This window comes from Primulina tabacum, chromosome 1 (genome assembly GCF_025594145.1).
Source record: "Primulina tabacum isolate GXHZ01 chromosome 1, ASM2559414v2, whole genome shotgun sequence".
NCBI classification, from domain to species: domain Eukaryota; kingdom Viridiplantae; phylum Streptophyta; class Magnoliopsida; order Lamiales; family Gesneriaceae; genus Primulina; species Primulina tabacum.
This window is the reverse complement of record NC_134550.1, coordinates 47,512,083-47,534,510: the sequence shown is the minus strand read 5'-3', so window position 1 is coordinate 47,534,510 and position 22,428 is coordinate 47,512,083. Positions and strand designations below refer to the sequence as shown.

Genomic DNA, 22,428 nt, shown 5'->3' with positions numbered 1-22,428 from the left:
GGCTGTGTGAAGCAAGAAACGCTGGGTCGTGCAGCTAGGTTGAGTGATTCAAGCTTCAGCCGTTGCAGATAGTCCATCAGATCAGAGGCTGAAATCATGAGATGGTTTCACATCAGTGAAGTAGTGCGCAACATAGTCGGAGGGCCGGCAAGAAAGTCCATCACGCCAGGGAAGTACGAGAAGGCCCATATCTGCAAAAACCAAGATACTCCCCCAAGCTTGGAAATTGGGTCGTGCCGAACACACTGATTGAGACCACGGTATACTGACCCTAAAAGCATCACCGCTAAATTATACACTCGACCGGTGCTGAGGGAGCATGCTAAGGGCAGGTATTCAGAAGATGGCTTGCCAGACGAAAGGCAGACCAACACCCAGAGAACCATGATGTGTTCAACCACGGAGGGAACACCAGTACTCGAAGACCATTCCTTAACCACTGCCCGATAGGATGGATAGCAGTAACGAGTGTGAGCTAAAGTCGGGGCAGCAGGATCGTCAATGAAATAGGGAGAGTCTGGCCCAACCACTGGCAACCCCAGGAACAAAGATACATCGTACAAAGTTATGGACAGTGGACCGAATGAGAATATGAAGACGTTGCAGGAAGGGACCAAAACCGGAGAAGACAATCAAATAGAATTGACTGCTTGGTTATTTTCATCTTCGAAATCATGACTAGCGGCCACAAGCCCTGTTGGTGCCATTGTCGTCCAAAATGAGGTTCCAAGCGATCTATCCATTCAACCCAACCTTCAGGAACTCGTGGCCAAGATTTGAACTGAGAGGGCTCACTATGAGGCAGTAGAGATCTGGAGAGCAACAAATCCCTTGAGTGTAGTGAAGGCAGGTGAAAGAACAACTGATGGACTGATAGAGAAAACTGATTCTCGGGGTAGGAAGGATGCCGCACAGGGCCAATAGTAGCAAGGGCCAGGGAAGCGAAGCCTTTACTCCTGCAGTTGAAAAACAGATAAGTAAGAAACAATGCAATATATGAAGAAAATAAACAACAATGGATGATACAATTCATACCCAGCTTTAACAACCACATCAGATTTGTGAGAGGCCCTAGACTCAGATGCAAGCGGATTAATAGCTGATACACCTATAAGAAATGAGTTGATATCTCAAACATCTTTACCAAACAAATGAACCACAAACCAAGGACATACCAGACGCCATCGAGTAGTGAATCAAGGGAGTAGCCATCACCGAAGTGATAATCGAAGCCGAAATAATAGCAGGAACAGATGGGACAACTTCTACTGAGGATGGGGTCGGCATATTGAAAGCAGTCGGAGGCTGGGATGTTACTATAGCCGATAACTTGTAAACCAATAAGACATAAACAAAGCAATTCCCCACAGTTCCTTAGGACAAATACACCACATACCTATCTTTTTCAGCATCCGTAGAGGTGACCACAGAAACAGAGCCGGGGTCAATAGATTGATTGGGGTCAAAAACCACTGCATGCACGCAAGAAATATTCGCAAAGGCTAATGAATGGCCGAATAATACCAAATCCATAATTCCCCACAAAAACACAGCGTTAAAAGAGTTAGCCCAACTACACAGATAAACCAATTGCCCATCCTTTGGTTTCTCGGATGCAATGTCATACAAAGCGAAAAAGGAAATTTCAATTCAATCAAGGCGAATTAACAACTTTCGGGGAGCCAAGAAATACTGAGTAACAATTCAAGAAAAGGGAAGGAGAAAATACCCATGGCAGTAGAAGGAATAATCGGTGGTGCCAAGAACTCCTTGGAAGCTGATGTGGCCGAAGGTGGGATTGAAGAGGGAGCAGACAGCGGTAAAGGGACAGAGACAACCGGAAGAGTGTTTACACCCCCCATTGCCGCCGTTAGGTGGTGAACCAAGCCAAGAGGGGCGTTCGCCCTTGCGGAGGAAGACGATCCAACGCTCGTTGGAAGACCCATCGACGACCCGACGACAGCGAGGAAAAGATTAATACCAGTGGCAGAACCGGTGAACCCGGTAGATGGAGGGGCAGCGGCGTTGGCTTGAGAAGAAGAATCCACGGTGCTGGAGTCATGGAGAGGCGCCGAAGGAGAGCCTCGAACCACTATTACACCCTCAGCAACCACAGCAGGGCCGGCGAACGCGATGGGCGGCGAGATAGAGACGACGGCTGAGACAGAAAACGCGCCCGCAGCGCTTGGTTCAAAAGGGCACGCCGGAGAAGAATCTTGAGCCATCGTTGGGGGTCGCCGGGCCGTGGGAGAAACGACAGCAAAGAACGGCTGGAAGGAACTTGGGGGTCGCCGCGGCTGAGGAGTAGGGCTGGCAAAGCGGTGGTTTTCTTTCATGGGATTAGACGGATGAAAGCAGCGAAAGGAAGAAGACGGGGAGCAGGCGTGATTCGGATGGGAGAGCAAATTCAAAAGGCGATTAGAAAATTCAAAGTCTAGGGAAAATAAGTTTGAGTGCTCGGCCCATTAACGTAAGCCCAATTCATAAAACATTTGTGGGATACTACCTATGGAGGAGCTGAAAATTAGCTTACGTACAAGAATTTTGGCCCAATGGGCCAATGCTTGCGGGGGAAATTGTTTGGGCTAAAAATAATTAATTACAAGCCCAATTTAATTATGGGCTCGTCAAATGAGCAGACTAATTTCTATCAAGACCAACCAACCACATAGCGCTGAATATGGAAAAGATCGTGGGAAGACAGGAACAGATCGTGAGAAAGTAGTGGGAAATATCATGGGGGAGTGTGAGAAAACTGCACAGCAGTCGGAAGAAAAAGACATCGGCAAACACTGAAAAAGAAGACAACTCAACAAGCACAAAATCTGCAAATACTCTCTATTAAATTTCAATCTTCAATCAATAGTCTTCAAGTTTTTCCAGTATATTTCTAGCACTCTACGTTTTCTCGTTTTAGATTTCAGCAACAAGTTATTAAATTTTTCATGTCTTTGATGAATTCCTACAGTTTTGTAAATTCAAAATCATGCTAGGGGTTTATTTTCATCAATTTCCAATAGTTTTCTTTATTTTGGAATTGCATTTGTTTTAGGAGATTATAACTGACGGTCGAATTTAGAATTCACGTCGCTTGAACATTTAAAAGTTAGATTTTATCATTTTCACACAAGTTGGTGCACTTCGCACCTGGCACGCCCGCAAATCTCAATATTGTGCAAACACCTTGCCTCTGATCCTCCTTGTAATTGTGTATGTATACTTGGTCTGAATGGTGGTAAATAGGTTGGTAGTTGTACCTCATGCATAAATTCAAGTCAAAATATGAAGGAATCAAAGGATACAAGTTGATGAATGCATGCGCAGTTATAGATGTTTCTTTTTTTTTAATGAACTTATATTCATTAAATAGGTAAAAATGTAATACAGTATAAATACATTTGACATCCTCAGGAGATAATTGAGACAAAAACTTGTGTGAGACGATCTCACGGGTCATATTTTGTGAGACGGGTCTTTTATTTGGGTCATCCATGAAAAAATATTACTTTTTATGCTAAGAGTATTACTTTTTATTGTGAATATCGGTAGGGTTGACATGTCTCACAGATAAAGATGCGTGAGACCGTCTCACAGGATATTTACTCGATAATTAAAGACACTATAGTCCTACAACACCATAAAATATCTGTCATACAATCAACTTAACGTATCTATGAAACTTGGAAATACCACATTTGGAATGCAAGGAACAGATCGATCTTTCAGAACGAGAAGCCGAACGTTTTGATATATGATATTGACATGGGAAATATTGTCACACAAGGATTCTAGCAGAGGCGGCCATGGGGTGGTCAATATGGCGCCACCGCACAGGGCTCCCAGCTGAATTGGGCCTCAATTAAAATAGGGTTAGGGTTATATTTGGTTGGATATTTGGGCTTTGGATTTTATCTTCAAATTTTCTTATGAACGATCAGTTACATGTGGGAATCGTCTTCAACATCCTCTCCTTTTGAGGCCATCACATTCTGCGAATTTGGTGTTTCCGTGTCAATAAGGGCTTCTGGTGGAAATACCTAACAGGATTCAGAAGGTGCTAAAAACCTTGATGTGGCCCATTTCTATATGTTTGATAATTGATGCTTCCATTCTTCCTTATGAAAACTCTCTTTCTAATATATTTGGTGCCCGACTTAGTGGGTCTGCACCGCCCCCACTAGCTGATTTTTCTATTGGCTTAGAGTTCTTGCATGTGTCTGGTCGAAGGGGGCCAAGTGATGGCCGGTGGACTGATTTTTTTTGTTGACCTTTCAATTTGTTTTAGTAATATGTGTCATGTGTGTATTCTTTGACAACAAAAAGAAATATGTTCACTTTATTTCTTTGAATAATGTTTAATGCACTGGTTGTCTTCATTCTTTGGTATTGGAGTAATTGGATATAAACTCTTTATGTCTGGATATTCACTGCCTAGAAAGACGTAGTGTCATAGCTATGGGGAGACATAATATTTTCAACCAAAAAATTAAAAATTTCAACCCCTTTTGAGTTTTTTGCTAGCTAGCTTTGAAAAATGTGTCGTTCTCATTTAATACAGTTGTTTATTTATACATTTTGAGTGCATTTGTTCTTTTTTTACATCTTACTACATTACATCTATAATAAGTGGTTATTCGAGAACTTGATTTTTTTATTTATCTGCAGAAAATCGGAATGCCTCCAACTAGGAAATATCAGTCAGGACATGATAAGCGGAAAAAGAAAAAAAAGTTGAAGAATTTATTGAGTCTCAAAGAGGGGCTATCAACAGATTTGTTGTCAAACAATCGGGAAATCCATCACATGAAGATTTGGATAACGAAGAGGAAAAAGAAAACAATTATAATGAATTACATGATGTCTTAGCCGTTGAAAATGATGTAGAGTAAGATGTGGATGAGATTGAAGGGAATGAAAAAGGTAATGACTTAGTTTTTGAAAATACTTTTTATGAAAGTACTGATGATGTTATTAGTATAGTAAAGGAAGAACCAAGTTCATCAATTCCATTTGACATTTTTTATCCTAGAAATTGGGAGAATTTGGATCCCATGTGGAAGGATCGATTAGTGGAAAAAGGTCCTATAAGAGATGTATTAACAGGGAAAGGTCCCAAAGATAGATCAAATAGACGATTCTCTTCGGATTTCTACACTCGTATTTTGCCAAATGGTCAAAAACACCATAGAGATTGGTTGGTGTATTCAAAAGCACTTGATAAAGCATTTTGTTTTTGCTGCAAGTTGTTTAAAACGGGACCTCAACCAAGTCAGCTAGCAAATGATGGATACTATGATTGAGGGCATCTTAGTAGCAGACTTAAATAACATGAGACAAGTATTGAGCATGTCAAATATTATGCTAGTTGGCTTGAGTTGCGTATCATGTTAGTGAAGGGTAAAACAATTGATCATGCCATTCAGGATCAAATCAAGAAGGCAAAAGAGCATTGGAGGAAGATATTGCAACGATTAATTTCAGTTGTGAGAATTTTGGCTAAACAAAACTTAGCATTTCGTGGTAGTAATGAGAAGCTTTATGATGATAACAATGGAAACTTTATGACTGCTGTTGAGATGATTGCTGAGTGGGACTTAACGATGAAGGAGCATCTTGAAAGTAATACACATCATCATTATCTTAGCCACAAAATTCAGAATGAGTTGATAGTTGTTAGCTTCTGAAATCAAGAGTTCAATTCTTCAAAAAATTAAAGAAGCTAAGTTCTTTTTTGTAATACTCGATTGCACTCCTGATGTTAGTAACCAAGAGCAAATGACTTTGGTTATAAGATGTGTTGATGTTTCTACAAGTCCAATGAAAGTAAAAGAGTACTTTTTGGGATTTTTGAAATTGAATGATACAACAGGACAAGGGTTGTTTGAAGAGCTGCAAAATGCGTTGAAAAGTTTTGATCTTGATATTGATAATGTCAGAGGACAAGGATATGATAATGGGGAAAATATGAAAGGGAGACACCAAGGCGTACAAAAAAAATTGTTGCACATAAATCCTAGAGCATTATACATTCCATGTGGTTGTCATTGTCTGAATCTAACACTTTGTGACATTGCAAATTCTTGTGGAAAAGCAAAAGATTTTTTTTGGAGTAGTACAACAGATTTATACAATATTTTCTCATCCTACAAAGAGGTGAAAGATTCTGATAGATCATGTGATGGTAAAAGGTTTAACTCTCAAGCCATTGTCAACTACTCGATGGGAAAGCCGTATTGAAAGTGTGAAAGCAGTGGTACTTCAAGCTCAAAAAATTAGAGAAGCTTTACTTCAAGTTGCGGAAGAAAGAAACACCGACTCAAAAATAAGAAGTGAAGCTAAGTCTTTAGCAACATTTGAACTTGAAAATTTTGAGTTTTTAGTGGGCATGGTTATTTGGTATGACATCTTAGGTAAAGTTAACATTGTGAGCAAATGCTTACAAGCTGAAAACATGCTTATTGATGTTGCTATGACCAAGGTTAAAGGGCTAATTGCTTCTTTTGAATAGCACAGAAAACCTGGATTTGAACAAGCCATCAATACAGCGAAAGAACTTGCTTCAACAATGGATATTGATCCTATTTTTCCTGAGAAGAGACAAATATATAGAAAAAGACATTTTGATGAGGTTACATGTGAGTCTTCCAGAATACCTCGAGAATCTGCTGAAAAAGATTTTAGAATTCATTATTTCTTGTACATAGTCGATCAAACAATTGGGTCATTGAAGAAAAAGTTTGAGCAATATGAGGAATATGAAGATATTTTTGGATTCCATTTCACAGCTGAAAAGTTGAGTTCATTGGTTGATGAAGACTTGAAAGCTCGTTGCAAGAATCTTAAAATGAAACTACAAAGTAAAGAGGGTACAGGACAAGATGCTTCAAATTTGGATGGAGATGATTTATATCAAGAACTGAAAATCATACAATATATGCTACCAAAAGAAACAAAAACAGCATGTGAAATACTAGTTTTTTTGCAAAGAATGAATTGTTTCCCGTATTCATTCATTGCTTACCGGATATTATTGATTATTCCGGTGACTGTTGCATCTGCGGAAAGAAGCTTTTCTAAATTGAAGTTGTTGAAATCTTGCTTGAGATCAACCATGACCCAAACAAGATTGAATGCATTAGCTATGATTTCGATTGAGAGTGAGTTTCTGGAAAAACTTGATTATGAAATATTGATGGATGACTTTGCCGATAAAAATGCAAGAAGATGGGTTTTTCATCGTTAGTCGTAATAGAATCTATTTCCTTTTTCTATGATCAAACGATACTGATTATTAGCAATGTGGAATATAATGTTTTTTATTATAGATATTAGTTTATGTAATCAAATAATGAAATTATCTTTATATCATTGATTTTAGTATTAGTTTTATATAAATACAAAGGGCTTTTTTTTTTTGCACCGGACCCTTCAAAGTCTAAGACCGACCCTGGATTCTAGTTCAGACTGCCATTTGTTTCGAGTGGCTGTCCCGGTTTTTGTTTTTCTTGTCTTGTCAATGGACCGAGTAATTGGGACTCAACTTTCAACCGAACCTTTGTTCCATGTTGATTTAATATACGTCAAATTACCAAAGTCGTTATTCCCAATGGTAGGAAGAAATAAAGAAGGAACCACTTGGTTTATTTAATTAATACAACACATGGTGAAAACAATTACTTCATATATAGCTTCTACGAATGATTGCATGCACTGAATTTTGTTACATATATATCTTCTCAAAAGCAAAGATGCAGCTGTCGACAAATTCGATCTCCATATAAAAGTGAACTTGAAAATATCTTGTTGAAAGCTAGGCTTAAAATTATAATTGGCACAATATTGACAAGTTGCTGCATTTGCTCAATTTGAGGTTTCGTAAAAGGTAGTCTGACTCTGAGAAAAACACCATTCATATGTTTAAGTCCATAACATACTGACATAAAATGAAACGGGGAAATTTTAGGTTGAATCGAGACAAAGTAAGCATGCTAAGCCAAATAAATCAGTTGACACATATTTAACTTTTATGATGAAAAGTAACATAAAACAAGAGCGGGCCTATTCAATGGGCTAGTATGAGCTTCAATTCATATGCCCAAATATTGGATTGTTTAGTCTTAGTTCATGGGATTTAATTTAAACCAGTAAAAATGCACATATGTTGTATGTGATAATATTATTTTAATTTAATCAAATAATATTAAACAATTAACACAAAATTATTTCAATTTAAAAGAGTTGTTCGGTTTAAAAGAAAATTTTTTTTTATATTTTTTCTATGTAAAATATACTTTAGGAGGTTTTTAATAGGCTAAGAAGGATAATTATGGAATTAAATATTTTGGTGTCCTCAAAAGTAGTTACTTTAAGGGTCTAACACTTAATATAATACTAGTTACTATGCACACGCGATGCGTGTGTACAAATTTTTTTTTATCATTATCGATGGACTAAAGTGTAATTTGACAATTTATGGAGTGACTAAATTGATATTTGAATTATTAAAATAAAAAATAAATAAAAGTGTGTGTTGAAATTTTAAAAAATAAAAACAAAATAACAAAAAACAAAAGTGTAATATTAGTATCATATGAGGATAAAATTGAAAAAAAAAAGTTGGTGTCCTCCTAGGTAGTTACTATCATGTGCTCAACCTTAATAAAATAGAATAGATATAATATGCTAGTACACCGATGCACACGTTGTGTGCTTGTATAATATTTTTATAATTCATTCGCTTTATATTTTAATAAGTATAAAAATGTAATTATAAGAAATAGTGAGAGACTATACTATAATTTTGATATATAAATAAAAAAATTAAATAGAAAAAAGAGAAAAAAAAAGACGAAACTAAGAATTAAACCTACAACTTGATGCTTAGAAAAACAAAGACTTCATCCGCTAAGCTACATGTGATTATATCTTACTTTTAACACTTTATTAATATATATATATAATTATTAAAACAGACCATGACACCAAAAATTAGTTACTCGGTCTCTCTCCAACTTAATAATATATATATATATATAGTAGGTCTCTTGTGAGACGGTCTCACGAATCTTTATCTGTGAGACGGGTCATCCCTACCGATATTCACAATAAAAAATAATACTGTTATCATAAAAAATAATACTTTTTCATGGATGATCCAGATAATATATCTGTCTCACAAAATACGACTCGTGAGACCGTCTCAAATAAGTTTTTGCCATATATATATACACAAACAGGACTATTCCTGAATAATATTTATCCCAAATTTTGATCCAACAATTATGCAATGACTCAGAGGCAAAATAAAACTTTCGAGAACAAGTTCTCTATCGGTTAAAAAAATGTCCTTCAACCCTAGTACTTGGTATGTAACGTCGAAAAAACAAATGGCATACATCAATGGGGAAAATTAGATTTCATTAATGAGCACAAATGGTCATTTCCAGTTTCCACACGCCTAACACTCTTTGGCCGGTTCCTCAAATCAAATGATAGTACGTATGACAAATACAACACTTTTTCCAGTGAAAATATTGCACAATAAGCTCGAACCTTTTATCTATGAGATTTCACATAAATATACAATATATATATATATATATATATATATGAGAAGTGGTAAATCAAAAGCCTTGCACCAAACAACTCATCCAAATCACCAGCAGCTCATTATTGTGCAGCATCAATCGGAGCACCAGTCCTCGCCTGGGATATCCGGTTTGCGTAAATAGTAACCAGTCGTAGTTGTGTGCTGTTAAGCCCCTCCAAGTAAGGCACAAACGCTTTTCCAAGCATGATATATACGTCAACTAGACAGAAAACGACAGTCTGCAGTTCCGTGAAAATGCACATCAATGGTCAGCATAATAGACAGATCCCCTAAAAATAAAATTTGAAGGGAAAAAAAAGCACATCTTCCAACAAAAAAATATTGCTAAGACCTTCCGAACATCTGCACTTTGGCTCCCAAAAGCATCAAAAAGAGCCGGCAAAAATGCTTGCAACTGACCCATAAGTTCCTCTTGGGAGAGTTTACCTACAAGCTGTTGACGGAATGGAGAAGCGTGATGATCCCGTATTTTAGGGAAGCGGTTAAATGATTGGGAAGCTAAAGGGATAAAAAATATTTGACGAAAGAAAATGAGATTGGAGTTTGATTGAAAGATAAAGTTCGAACTGGACATTTTTAAAGTATGGCATAACGGTCATCCGTACAAAACAATGTAAAACAATAATGAAAAAAGAAAACACCGCACTAATGCATAATAAATATGAAATTAATTGTTCTACGATATAAAGTGACCTTTTGCCAAAATTGTGTTACATAGTGAAAAATGAGATAGCCAAAATTGTGCACCTTTTTAAGAGAGAACTAGAAAGTAGTCAAGTAGCCATTTTTTTGTTTCTTATGCAAATAGTACCTTCGTCAAACAATTTATGCATGTTATAAGAGTTCTCTCATCTTCAGTAACCAGCAAAGGAACAATAACCTGGAACATTAATGGATTAAATATCAAGACATGGTCAAAACTCGAATCTTTGGCTTACACAAGTAAAAACCAAATATTAAATAAATCTGAGCTGTAAGCAAAAAAACTAGAAGTACTCACACTTAAGCATCTAAATGGGTCATATTGTGACAAAACTATGGTCAAGCAATGCTCCGATTCACTGGATACCTGAAATGAACAACTGATAGTATAAGACGAGGAGACGAAAAATAAGAGGCTGGGATTTAGAAAAAACAAATGCATACCTTCGGAGCATTGTCCTTTGTCACATGAAGCAGCTTTTCAATTAAAATCTCAACAGAATCCTCCATAGACTTTTTCTGCACAAGAGTACACAATAATCTTAAGGATGAGAGACATTTAACTAGAGGAAAGGAACTTTGGCTTATATTGTCCTAAGGGACATAATATAGATAACAGACCTGATTCTTCAACATTTCAACAATCAGAGAAAGTACCATCTCGCAAATGGATGGATCAGAATCATCCAGCAATTCGAGTACAGCCGTTAATATCTGATTGAAGTACTGAAATACAGAATTTTTGGTAATGGCATGCAAAAAGAATCTTGGCATATTGACTAAAACGTAGAAGTCACGAAACAAATGTAACGAGTAAAATATACGGAATTGCAACTTTGAAGAAATACAAGAGTTATTTTAAAAGGCTTGATCTTCTAACATCCATTGGTTAACACCCCAAAATAAAAGTCAGGAAAGAAGACAAAAAACCAATTATAATCATTGCTGCTGCCTAAAGAACCCAAGTTTGATAACGGAGAGAACAGAAATAGAAAAGGACAAAAAAAACCTTAGGTATGTAGGCATGCATGAATCAGGGAACTTAAAGTTCAGCTTTCAAACGTACCTTGCCCCAAATAGTGTGGTTATTAGATATAGAAACTTCAACTAACTGTTGAAGTGCACCACGCTTGTTAGCTGTCAGGCTTTCGTCATTCCCGTTACATATCTGATCAAAGGTTAGGAGAGGAACAAAGGGGAAAATAAGAAAAATAGAGACAAGTCGTAACAATTATGTTTTTGCACTATAAACAAGAACAAAAACAAAAGCATGATGATGACGGAGAGTAGAAGATGAGAGCATATAATAATAGCACTATTTGTCGAAAATAGATGTAGAAACTCACCAAATGAAGAATCTGGGGAATGCTAGGTCCCTGTTCTGCTGCAGAGTTCTGACTTAAAGCAGGAAGCTTGAGATGATGATCTACTGTAGATTCAGATGAAGGTACACTATCAAACCCTGAGTCGGCAGAATTTGGCAGATGATCAGATCCACCATGCCCATTTATGTCCAAACATGAGGTTGAAGTAATCTCCGTGTTAGAACAGTTATCGATATCCCAAGTTCCTTTGTTATCGTTGAGCATATCAGAGCCACTTCTCAAATTTTTGTAATTTGAAAAGGAAACATCACGGTTTAAATTAGTCTCCAAAATATCTTCATGCAAGATCTCTTGATTATCATCAGATTTGAAGTTAATAATAGACCCTGTAACATGCGATGCATCTTGAAGAGAACTCCGATTCCTACCACCATCGCTGTCAACAGAACCAGAAGAATACTTTCCAAACATGTAGCTCTTCCTTGAACCTCCAATATATCCTTCTTCAGAGAATGTTCCAACCACATCAGATGGATCATAAGAGGACTTGCCATGTTTCTCTTTCTTGCTCTGTAGAAAATTCATCAAATCTACTTCAATTCGTGGAGTATGCTTTTTAAGGGCTCGTCTTAATGAATTCTGCTCATCAACAGATAAGCTAAGAATGAAATATAATACTGCCGCTGGGTCAAAACGGGTATAAACAGATATTATACATGTGATAGCTGCTTCTTTCAGTTTTGTATTTTTATCGCGGACCAAAGGTGTTAATTTGGAAAGCCATAACTTAAGGATGCCACTATTTGCAGATCCTTCAGAATTAGGAATATGTTTGTTAAATGAACCTATAGCAAACTCAATAACTGCTAATTTTGCCTTAGGAGAACGCTGCTCATCCAGTGAACGGAGCAAAGCAGGCAGAAGTGCATCAGTGCCATATGTTTTCCCAACAATATCCAATGTCGTTGAGCAAGGTTGCCTAACTAATTCTTTAGGATCTATCAACCGTGAGAAGACATGTGGTAAAATCCTCTCCATAAAATTTTCAAAACGTTTTCTACATGCAGGAATAAGATCTGCGAGAGTGGAGAGGGCAGCTTGTGCAACTTTATGATGAGGATCATCCAAATGCTGGAAAAACAGCTTCATAACCTTCTCAAAGTTTTGCAGTATTTCTTGAATTTCTCTCGGACCTTGCTGCAGCAGTGAGTGAATAAAATTAAATGCCGCAACACGGGCATTCCAATCTGAACTAGTGCTGAGCCCCTCACTCAGAGCATCATTAAGTGAAGCTGGACCTTCCACATAGCTCGATACATCTCCTAGTGATAGCTGACTATCATCAAAACTCCTTCTCCTCCCCACTGACATTCGTCCAGATGCATTCTTTCTTAGAAGAGGACGCTGAAAATTTGGCACGTAATTATTTTGGGAATCTCTATAATTTGCATCTTTATATGGAGTTTCCAAGGATTGCCTGTCAGTATAAGAGTTCAAATATCGTTTTGACTCCCTAAACTCAGTTTCTTGAGTAAAACCTCTATCTTGTACTTTTTCAGTAGTTCTCTTGGCTGAGTAAGATGAGTGTACTGACAAAGGTTCACTTCCCACACTACTGAGATACGAAAGTTTACCCAAATCTTTAGAAGCCTGAATTTGAGTGATGATATCAGACAACACCAAGCCTCCGTTGCGACTATTACCTGTAGAAACACTAGACATCATATCTACTGAAGAATGCATAAGACTATGTGCAGCTGGAACAGCAAGGGGAAACGGCGGATCTCGAGAAGATGGTGGGTCAACTCCTGCACTAGGGGGCAGTAATTTAAATAACTGGAAAAAAAATTCACAACAAACTTAATGGGAATTTTATTGCCAAAATTGGCGTTCAAAAGATATAAAAGATTGTGATGGTCAATTGTTGCTCAGGCAAAGCCACGCAACAGAATCAACCAGTTACTCAAGTATGACATAGAATTGCAAGTAGACGAAGAGCAAACACAAGTATATACCTAGGTCCAAACTAGAGGATCGGCTTTTCCCTATATCCAAACCTTTCAGCATACTCTCAATAGCAGAGACCTTTTGCTTGCTTGAGTGCAGCACGCTTTCAAGACTGCGCTCTGTGACTTTACCCGCAGACTTGGCTTGTGAGAGTAGTAGTCCTGAGGGAAGAGATGTTCCCGAAGGTATATTTCCACTTCTATCCATTGCAACTATAGCAGAAGTCCCATAACCAGGTATGTTGGATGGTACAGAGGTCTGAGAGGTGAATGGCATGTTTGAACCCCTGTCCCGAACAGAAGGAGAAGCATGTCTTCTATGCATTCCTCCATCCTCATCGTTTATTACCTAGGAAAAATTCCCTTTTAGTTCATAATTGTTATTGTTAAAGTACAGAAAAAATGCAGGTTGAAAACTTTGAATAGACGAGAATCTACCCTTTGAACTACGGCATCAAAAGACAAAAACAGGCGGCTTGAACGCTCAGGCCAGGTTTTTGTAAACATTCTATAGCATGCCCTTGCAGTAGATCGTACCTGTTGGATGTTAAAGTAACCTTACAGACAATACAACAAGGAGGAAAAGGAAAGTAACCTGGATGCATAATTACAGAAAATGTGCTACATATCTCAAAGTAGTGAATTAAATAAACTTCCTGAAATTTCATAGGCTCAAGCTCAAGGCCCACGCGTTGCTCATGACTCGACTCGAGTTCTTATGATTGTACATGAAAAAATTCACAATCTCAAATACTAAGCTTAGCTAGCATGCTTGGGCTCATTAACATATTTCTAGGCTTTATACAGAAAATTAGTAAATACTATAATTATATAATAATAATGTATTTTAAAAAAATTATTTATATTCTTAACTATAAAAAATATTTTTAAAATATTATTTAAAGCTCATGAATCGATGATGCCAAGCTCAAGCTCAAAAAATCATTGAGCTCAACTCGAATTTGACTTGACTCACTTTGCATCCTATTCGACGAAGTATAAAATTTTGAGTAGAATAGACCGATCACAGCCAATCCATAGTCAATGAAAAATTATTTCGAGGATACAATGTCTAACCTCACTCATTGCATCTGCAATACAACATCTGATCAAGTCTTCATAGTTATCAGCTGAACGTTGAATCTCAGGTGCATCAGCCCAATATTCAAGGACTAGAAGCGCATATTCACAACACCTAATTCAGCAAATAAAAGCATTACACAAAAAGCTGAACTGTAAGCCTAGTAGCTTAAAGAACAATAGAATTATACCTCGCACGAAGTACAGCACTGCGATCATTCTTTGCAGAGTCGACAATCCGAGGAAGTGCACGGGAAACTTTGCAGTTGCGTAGCATCTGATGGTAAAATTTGTCGCAAATTATGTAAGCATATACAAAATGGTAACCAAGAGACGATTATTACCGTTTTTATGCAGTTATCTGCTGATTCTGCGATTACAAGCACTGTAATCACAACAAGCTTGAAAAGGACCTAAGTTAAAAGGCAGATGGTTAGACCAAAAAAAAACAGGTAAAAGACAGTGGCAACTATATACAAGAACTTTTCTCACCGGAATGAACACCTCAGCACATGCCTCAAAGTCGCCCAAGAGTTCTTTTGATAGTAAGTTCAACAAATGGCATGCCTAGCAAAGTGAATGAAACCGGAAAACCAATGAAGATAGCTTCAGTGCAGATAAATGTTGCAATTTCAGGATTACGATCTATGGAGACTAAATGAGGTAATAGTAATGCCAAAAACCAGTATCAGTATAAAGGTGTGTGCAGACATCCATTCAGTTGCCAATTATATGCTCGAGCAAACAACATTTAGAGACGTCACAAAAAGACAAGCCTTTAAACACGAGTAGGAAAGCACAAAAATACACGAATAATATTGTTATATTGTCGATGCTTAACCACACTTCAGCAGGATGCAGAATGTGACAACTCAGTAAAATTTTAGTACAAGGCCAACGGAGAAATTCTACAGTGTGAACACAATTCTATGACCCTCTATTATATTTGAATGCACTACACTCTCAACAGGCACCAAATAAACTATCAATATATGTTGCCATACTTGTTTCACAATGCTAGATCGCCGATCAGATAGTTGTGAGCTCAAAGGACCAACCAACTGCTTGAGAAGTCCACGAAAGCAAAGGTAATCAGCTCCACCTGAATGGCATCCGTTCAAAACAGTCCATTTACTGATCGAAATTAAAATCGTAGAGCATGGCATAATATGGTATCAAGAAGCTTACACTCCTGTTAACCAATATAAAGCTTAATTTTTTTTCGAAGTACTTAATTTAGCATGCATAATAGTTATCAGTTGGCCTGCTTAAATTATTAAATATGAGCCAGTTAGCATGATAATTTAAGAAGGGGCCAATCAGGCCTTAAATTCTTAGAGAACCAACTCACCTCCAATAACAAGACCTTCAATTCTCTGCATTGCTGCTATTCGTATTGACCAATCTTTATCTGGCACAAGGGTTGTACCAATCTTCTCAAACTCCCTGATGAGCTCCTTTTCTGAATACACTTTTATTGGTTCAACAGGTTTCTCTGTGATATCACCATCTGCTGGTCCGAGTCAAAGGTCACAAGCACTAGAAGTCAGCAGACACAATGCTAAAATTGAACACCGTGTCCATGCTGAATAAAATTTGGAGCAATGTTTTGAATCACGATGGTATTATTTATATAAGCCAGTAAAAAAAATTATACAATCAATCTTGCACAGCAAACATAATTTTGTACATTTTTTTGGTGCAAAATAAACATAAGATGTCTGAAGTCAGTTAATTGAGAGGTAAACTGAATAGGAAAGACCATCTTAAAGAATATAGATGTACCTAGAAATAAAATTACAAGATAAATAATATCAAATGAGTCCACCATCCGTACGAACCTCCAAAGAGAGAAACATCGCGAGTCAAACATTTGGCCTTGGGGCTGCTTTTTTTCAGATTAAGGCTCACAGGCTTAGTCTCATTGGAAGAGAAATTGCTCGTAATCAAATCAGACGAGCGAACCTTTGGCTCGATTTTCTCCAATCTGGCATTTATATCTTTTAACTGAAACCATTATCATGTCAAAAATGGCTTGAGAAGTAACTCTGTCCCACTTCATTTTCTCAAACAGTATACTGCAAATGGATGTTATAAATGGAAGCATCAGAATTACCATTGTTGTAGGTAGATTATGCCTATGCAGTTCCTCACAGAATTGTGACCCAGCTTGAGTATACATCTCCTGGGGAAAGGAACATCAAAAGTAAATCAGACATAGAATTCTTTACTGTTTGACCTGCTGGTCAATGCTTAAACGTTTGGCCTCGTGTCAAATATGAATATAATGAACTGTGATGTTTCAACATAGGCCATCGCCATACAAGTTGATGAAAAATCTGAATCGTAAACCAATGATATGAAAAACATGTGTCCCTACAAGTAAGGCACTGCATCTCATAAGAAAGCCTTTACTACGGTCTTTAGAGTAAATTTGAGCATGTGTTACAAGCCTGTGATAGCGCAACAGTCAACAAACATGATGTGATTTTGATTTTTGATTTCTATATATATGCATAGATAACGAAATATTCACAACACAGAGGTCCTTCCACTCTAACAATACAGAAAGAAGAGAACGAATGCAGTTCTCTCAAACCCAGAAAGGAACTTCTAAAGATTGCGTGCATTATGATTCACTAGCAAGAAGTGAGTGCTTCGCTGTCACATATGATATAAATAAAGAAAATTAGAAACAATAATTTGATTTGATCTTAATAAGTATATTATTTATTCTGTTCACTTTTTTCTGTGGAAAGCAAATCAGTAACAATTGAAATTTAAAGATATTGATTTTTTTCTATTTTCCAATTGACATTTAGAATAAATCAGATACATTTCTATTGTTCTAAGTGATGGATTGTGTATTTTTCTTATAATTTTTAATTTTTTTAAGCTTTGTTCATTATTTTTATTCCGAGGACTTTGAATCTTCCTGTTCCATGCATATTCATATTCATTCTTATATTTTTATTTGCCTACATTATATTATTTAGGCATTAATATTCAAATATTCATCTTACCGTGCTTTGAATTTCATAGGACTTTTATGTCATCGACTCATCTCATACGCCTAATTCAATTAACTTGATTGATCCTTAAAATCCAAATTAATTTCACAGTCATGTTCTATACTCAATAAATGATAAGTAAGAAAACAAAATAAACAATCAACCATCAAACCTTAGTATGATGTTTTAAAAATAACAATATGTCAATACCTAAAGCCTAGGCATGATATTAATGACAATATAATAATGTTTGTTAAAAAAAAAATATTAATGATAATAATCACAAACCAATTCACAAAACACACGACAATGTATTTAAAATAGTAGAAATCTAAACAGCGTAAATATAATCATTATTATTATTATCTCATCATCAGCATCATTATTATTAGAAATAATCTAATTTGCTTAACAACAACAATGACATTAAGTTCGAGAGTTTTGGAAACAAATATTCTACCCTTGTATTTTACAAAAAAATACGGTCAAAAATTAAAACAATAGGTTCTAAAATCTAATCCTGATGAGGCATGCAATGGCCAAGACCTACAAGTCCTCGCATGATTATATATCAATGATGTATAACATGCAGCATAAGCGCATTATAAATCTACAGTTCCTTTCAGCACTGATTAATTTTATTCAATACAAACATACTTTTTCATAAGCAGAATGAATGAGTTGTATATACATGGGTTTAGTCTCACAGAGCACTTGGTTTTTTTCTGGAAATTGATGTTCATTAATTTATATAGCTTAGGTATCGTTTTTCCAAGAAATCTTAACTGTATTTAGGTATCATTTTTTCATTGAAATCTGCACATCATAAATTGATCACTCCAATTCCTTTACACTGAAATTAAACATGATGTTATTTACCCAAGTAATCATATAAAAGTACCGATCTTATACCATTAACTAATTCACGGGAACTTTTCAAGGGTAAAAAGTTTAAAGATATCTAAAAGCAACTTTTAAATCATGCAAAACTCCATGAGATATTAAATCGGCACCTTCAAATTAATGGCGGAAGCCGTGGAAATTTATGTTACCCAAATCAAAGCAATTTTCTGCAGAAATCAATTGACGTTAGTTTTTTCTAACCTCAATACAAGAAGTAGCCGATTCCCTTACACCAGGATTTGTGTCATTCATCATCTGCAAAATCTGATATCCAAGAAGAGAGCACATCAGGCCACCATCCTTTTTTTGGTAATCATGATTGTCATCAATCTTGTTTCCACCTAACTAAATTTTGTAAAGGTAAACTCAGATCGATAAAAGATAATGCAGGTAACATACAGGTGGAAGAATAGCACGTTGAAGAGGTAGTTCTGTGGATGCAAAGAGACCAAACGCCGATGTGACTGTACGAGCAAATTCTTCTCGAACTCTCCAGCTTTTGTGAGCCCAAGCATATGTTCCTGCTCTTTCAACAATTATTGTTGGGGAAGACACCTGGAAAGAAGCCCACATTTATAATTCTGAGCTTGAATTGATAGGATTGATAAAAAAAAACAATTCCTAGAGAAAGATCTTAACTGAATGGAGTGATTATGCGAATTCTGACATATCAGAGGGACTTAAAAGAATCAAAAGACGATTCTATGGGCATAATCACAACATCATCAGCTCAGAATCAACAGAAATTCTGAATGATATATGAACTTCAGGTTTAACAAAGTTATAAATGTCTGGAACCATTTTATGATTAAAAACTGTCAAAGATGAGTATAATATTGAGTTACAGTATAACAGTTATACAGAGGATTTCCCTAGTTCATCACTCAAAAAACAGAATTCAGTATCCAGTTATTGGTGCACCATACGAATTGGAAAGAAATTTAACACGAAATAGCTTATATATAAATTTCAACATCCGAGAAGTGCATTTCAACACTGTGAATCTGTTAACTAAGCTTCCAAACTGTCATGAACTAGACATTTGTAAAATTAACCATAACAAGCAAAAAGGACGAGATTCAACACACGGAAGCATTTATCAATTGGTTAATAGAATGAATGAAGAGGATTAAATATGAAAGAAAAAAGCCAATCCAACTTCTTCGTTGGTCACTAAAACAGTCGTTTTACAAACATACACAAACCAATAGGGATCACAAATTCAACTGTTCATAAAAGTATTAAAATAAGAGAACAGCAATCAAAAGGATGACAAGCAGTCAAAACATGAGCGATCATTCACAATGAGCAAGTCGACGAGCCAATAATCGCACAAAATACCTCCATTAGAGTAAGCAGAAGCCTTCTAGCAGCATCTCTGACAGGCTGCTTGCCATCACCAAATCTCTCGACCACGGCGGGAACAAGCGCATTGAAGTGGAGTTTCAAATGCTCGCCGGAGAGCACGGCGGCCGAGGCCAGCGCCTGTAGAGCACCCTGACAAACTCGAAAATTGTTGTCTCTCAGAAGATCTAAACATACGTCCACGAGTGACGTCACCTCGGACGCCGTATATGTCTTCCTCGATACTTCGAGCAGTTGGTGGAGACGCTCGATTCCAGCCATCCTCTCCTTAGTGTCCTTCGCACGCGCCAACTCCAGCGCCTCCTCCATATCGGCGGCGGTTTGGCTGTCTGCTCCGATCTCCGGCGTCGAGAATCGGATCTGCAGTGAAGGGGTACAGTGGAGAAGAAAGAGGAGAGAGAAGCTTATAAAATTGACGGACTGGAAAAATATAAATAAATTATGTGCGGGTTGGGACAGTTGAGATTATTCTACCACGCCTAATTATTTATATTTTTTTTTTGAAGGAACTACGCCTAATTATTAGTTCTTAAATTAAATTAAACTGCTGTTTTAAAATTGTGCTCTCAATTTTTAGTCGACCATCTTCGATATATTATTTAAATTCAAAATAAAAATATTTAAAAATCTTTACATGATCAGTTTAATATTTTTTAATATAGAAAAATTGTTATTCCAAGCTCAACCACATTTTTTATATGGATATTTTTATAATTCATTTGGTTTATTTTTAAATGAAAAATATAATTATAACAAGCAGTGAGGGACTACACTGTAATTTTGACATATGAATTTAAAAAATAAAAAATTATAATTTTTTATAAATTCATTTAATTTATATTTAAATTAGAATCAAAATATAATTATAAGAAATAATGATAGATTACACTATAATTTTGATATAAAACAAATTTGGTGAATTTGTCCGTAATGGAAAGGCAAAAATGGAAAAAAAAAAATATCAAAATAAAAATTGAACATACAAGTTTTTTCTTAAGAAACAAAAGATCTATTCGCTAAGTTACACGTGACTTACATTAAAGTTTTAACATTTTATTAATACATATAATTATTAAAACAGACCATGATATCAAAAGTTAGTTACTCTAAAAGTATCAAACTTAATAATATAGTATCGACTAGTGTACCTCGCGTGCTTGTACAAAATTTTTATAATTCATATGTTTTATATTTAAATGAGGACCAAATGTAATTATAAGAAATAAGGAGAGGCTACTCTGTAATTTTGATATATGAATTAAAAAATAAATAGAAAAAAAAAAGCAAAGAGAGATTACTCTGTAATTTTGATATGTTACTTAAAAAATAAATTAATAAAAGAAAGAGAAAAAAAAAGTAAAGTAGGAATTGAATATGCAAGTTAAAGTTTAAGATACAAAAGCACTGTCTGCTAAGTTACATGTTACTTGCATTGACGTTTTAATATAATTATTGGTCCCTCAAAAACTCATTAATTCTAAAGTAAACATATATCCAAGTAATCCAACTATTAATGTGAATTGATATTTATTTTTATGGAACCCGGATATATTAGTCAACTCAAGTATAAAGTAGTATTTATTAGTTTATATAATTTTGTTCTTGTTTTTTGAAATTTGATTTTTCAAAATACCATGCACTATATATTTTTCTAAATAGCAAATTGCATCAGCGTCGAGTGAAAATTCGAAAAAGCAAAAAAAAAAAAAAAATTGGTTTAAAATTATTTGTATTTAAAACCATGTCTAATTAAAAATCAAACATAAATTTTTTAAAAAATTGGGTAAATATGCCTGAATTTTGTTAACACTGAGTTTAAATATATGTGATTTTTTTTTAAAAAAAATGAAATATATATTGGCCTATTAATATTTGTAAGAGATTTATGTCATTTAAATTTTTTTAGGTGAACCGGTACAATTGAATTTTCATAACATAATCACATGATTATTACGTCTTCCTAATAATTTAATATTTCAAAAATGAACATATAACAATATTAAAAAATAGATGTTCTAGCTAATATTTGCACGCAACAACCGTGATTAATATGAGTAAAATATGAAGTACGGAATCATAAATCTATATAATATATTTTAATAATGAAATTGAAAGAATTTGAATCTTGAAATACATTTTTATAGTGTTAAAAATCCAATTTTAATTTTGTATGTATTAGTGTGTAATATTTTTAGTTATGTATATTTTGTTGAACCTACTAAAGTCTTGTAATCAATTTTAGTTATTTTCGTCAATGACTAATATCTTTCTTAAAATTTATAATTATTTTTCGAACAAACATGTTTGTCTCGAGAAATTTTTTTATCCATGAAACTACAAAAATTTAACAATAAATTTGTCATTTATTTACATTATTTTAGGAAGAATGACTAAAATTAATCAAAAGAACATAGTTATAAAATTGA

At 35.5% G+C, this 22,428-nt stretch overlaps 2 protein-coding genes across 4 annotated transcripts; one reads left to right on the top strand and one right to left on the bottom strand.

Annotated features, from left to right (window-relative positions):
* The first annotated feature begins 5,384 nt into the window (after positions 1-5,384).
* LOC142510766 (uncharacterized) lies at positions 5,385-7,243 on the top strand. Its single transcript, XM_075619625.1, has 4 exons — positions 5,385-5,619; positions 5,870-6,037; positions 6,189-6,388; positions 6,509-7,243. Exons 1-4 carry the CDS (start codon positions 5,385-5,387, stop codon positions 7,241-7,243), a joined length of 1,338 nt encoding a protein of 445 aa, XP_075475740.1.
* Positions 7,244-9,392: 2,149 nt separating this feature from the next.
* LOC142545258 (CLIP-associated protein-like) lies at positions 9,393-20,441 on the bottom strand. 3 transcript variants are annotated; one of them, XM_075652333.1, is made up of 21 exons: positions 19,979-20,441; positions 19,037-19,192; positions 18,839-18,901; positions 16,840-16,908; positions 16,565-16,730; positions 16,075-16,236; positions 15,728-15,825; positions 15,216-15,290; positions 15,068-15,136; positions 14,915-15,000; positions 14,721-14,838; positions 14,082-14,180; positions 13,653-13,992; positions 11,659-13,445; positions 11,379-11,480; positions 10,934-11,038; positions 10,757-10,831; positions 10,611-10,679; positions 10,422-10,490; positions 9,942-10,043; positions 9,393-9,828 (listed from the first exon to the last, which is right to left on the bottom strand). In XM_075652333.1, the coding sequence occupies exons 1-21, from the start codon at positions 20,309-20,311 to the stop codon at positions 9,670-9,672; spliced, it is 4,302 nt and encodes a 1,433-aa protein (XP_075508448.1). In that variant the 5' UTR covers positions 20,312-20,441; the 3' UTR covers positions 9,393-9,669. The 3 variants fall into 3 exon arrangements, with proteins under 3 accessions (XP_075508448.1, XP_075508464.1, XP_075508455.1); XM_075652349.1 differs by having other exon boundaries at positions 11,659-13,340; XM_075652340.1 differs by having other exon boundaries at positions 16,075-16,233.
* Positions 20,442-22,428: the final 1,987 nt, after the last annotated feature.

What these genes read in the sequence shown, in the direction of transcription:
- LOC142545258 (XM_075652333.1), bottom strand. Translation starts at nt 20,311, where the DNA reads ATGGAGGAGGCGCTGGAGTTGGCGCGTGCGAAGGACACTAAGGAGAGG. An exon ending in ATAATCTACCTACAACAATG is followed by an intron (nt 16,731 to 16,839) that starts GTAATTCTGATG and finishes TAATGGTTTCAG; the next exon opens with TTAAAAGATATAAATGCCAG. An exon ending in TTGAAATGTTGAAGAATCAG is followed by an intron (nt 10,832 to 10,933) that starts GTCTGTTATCTA and finishes ACTCTTGTGCAG; the next exon opens with AAAAAGTCTATGGAGGATTC.
- LOC142510766 (XM_075619625.1), top strand. Translation starts at nt 5,385, where the DNA reads ATGTTAGTGAAGGGTAAAACAATTGATCATGCCATTCAGGATCAAATC. An exon ending in AGCATTATACATTCCATGTG is followed by an intron (nt 6,038 to 6,188) that starts GTTGTCATTGTC and finishes TGATGGTAAAAG; the next exon opens with GTTTAACTCTCAAGCCATTG. An exon ending in TTGAGTTTTTAGTGGGCATG is followed by an intron (nt 6,389 to 6,508) that starts GTTATTTGGTAT and finishes TCTTTTGAATAG; the next exon opens with CACAGAAAACCTGGATTTGA.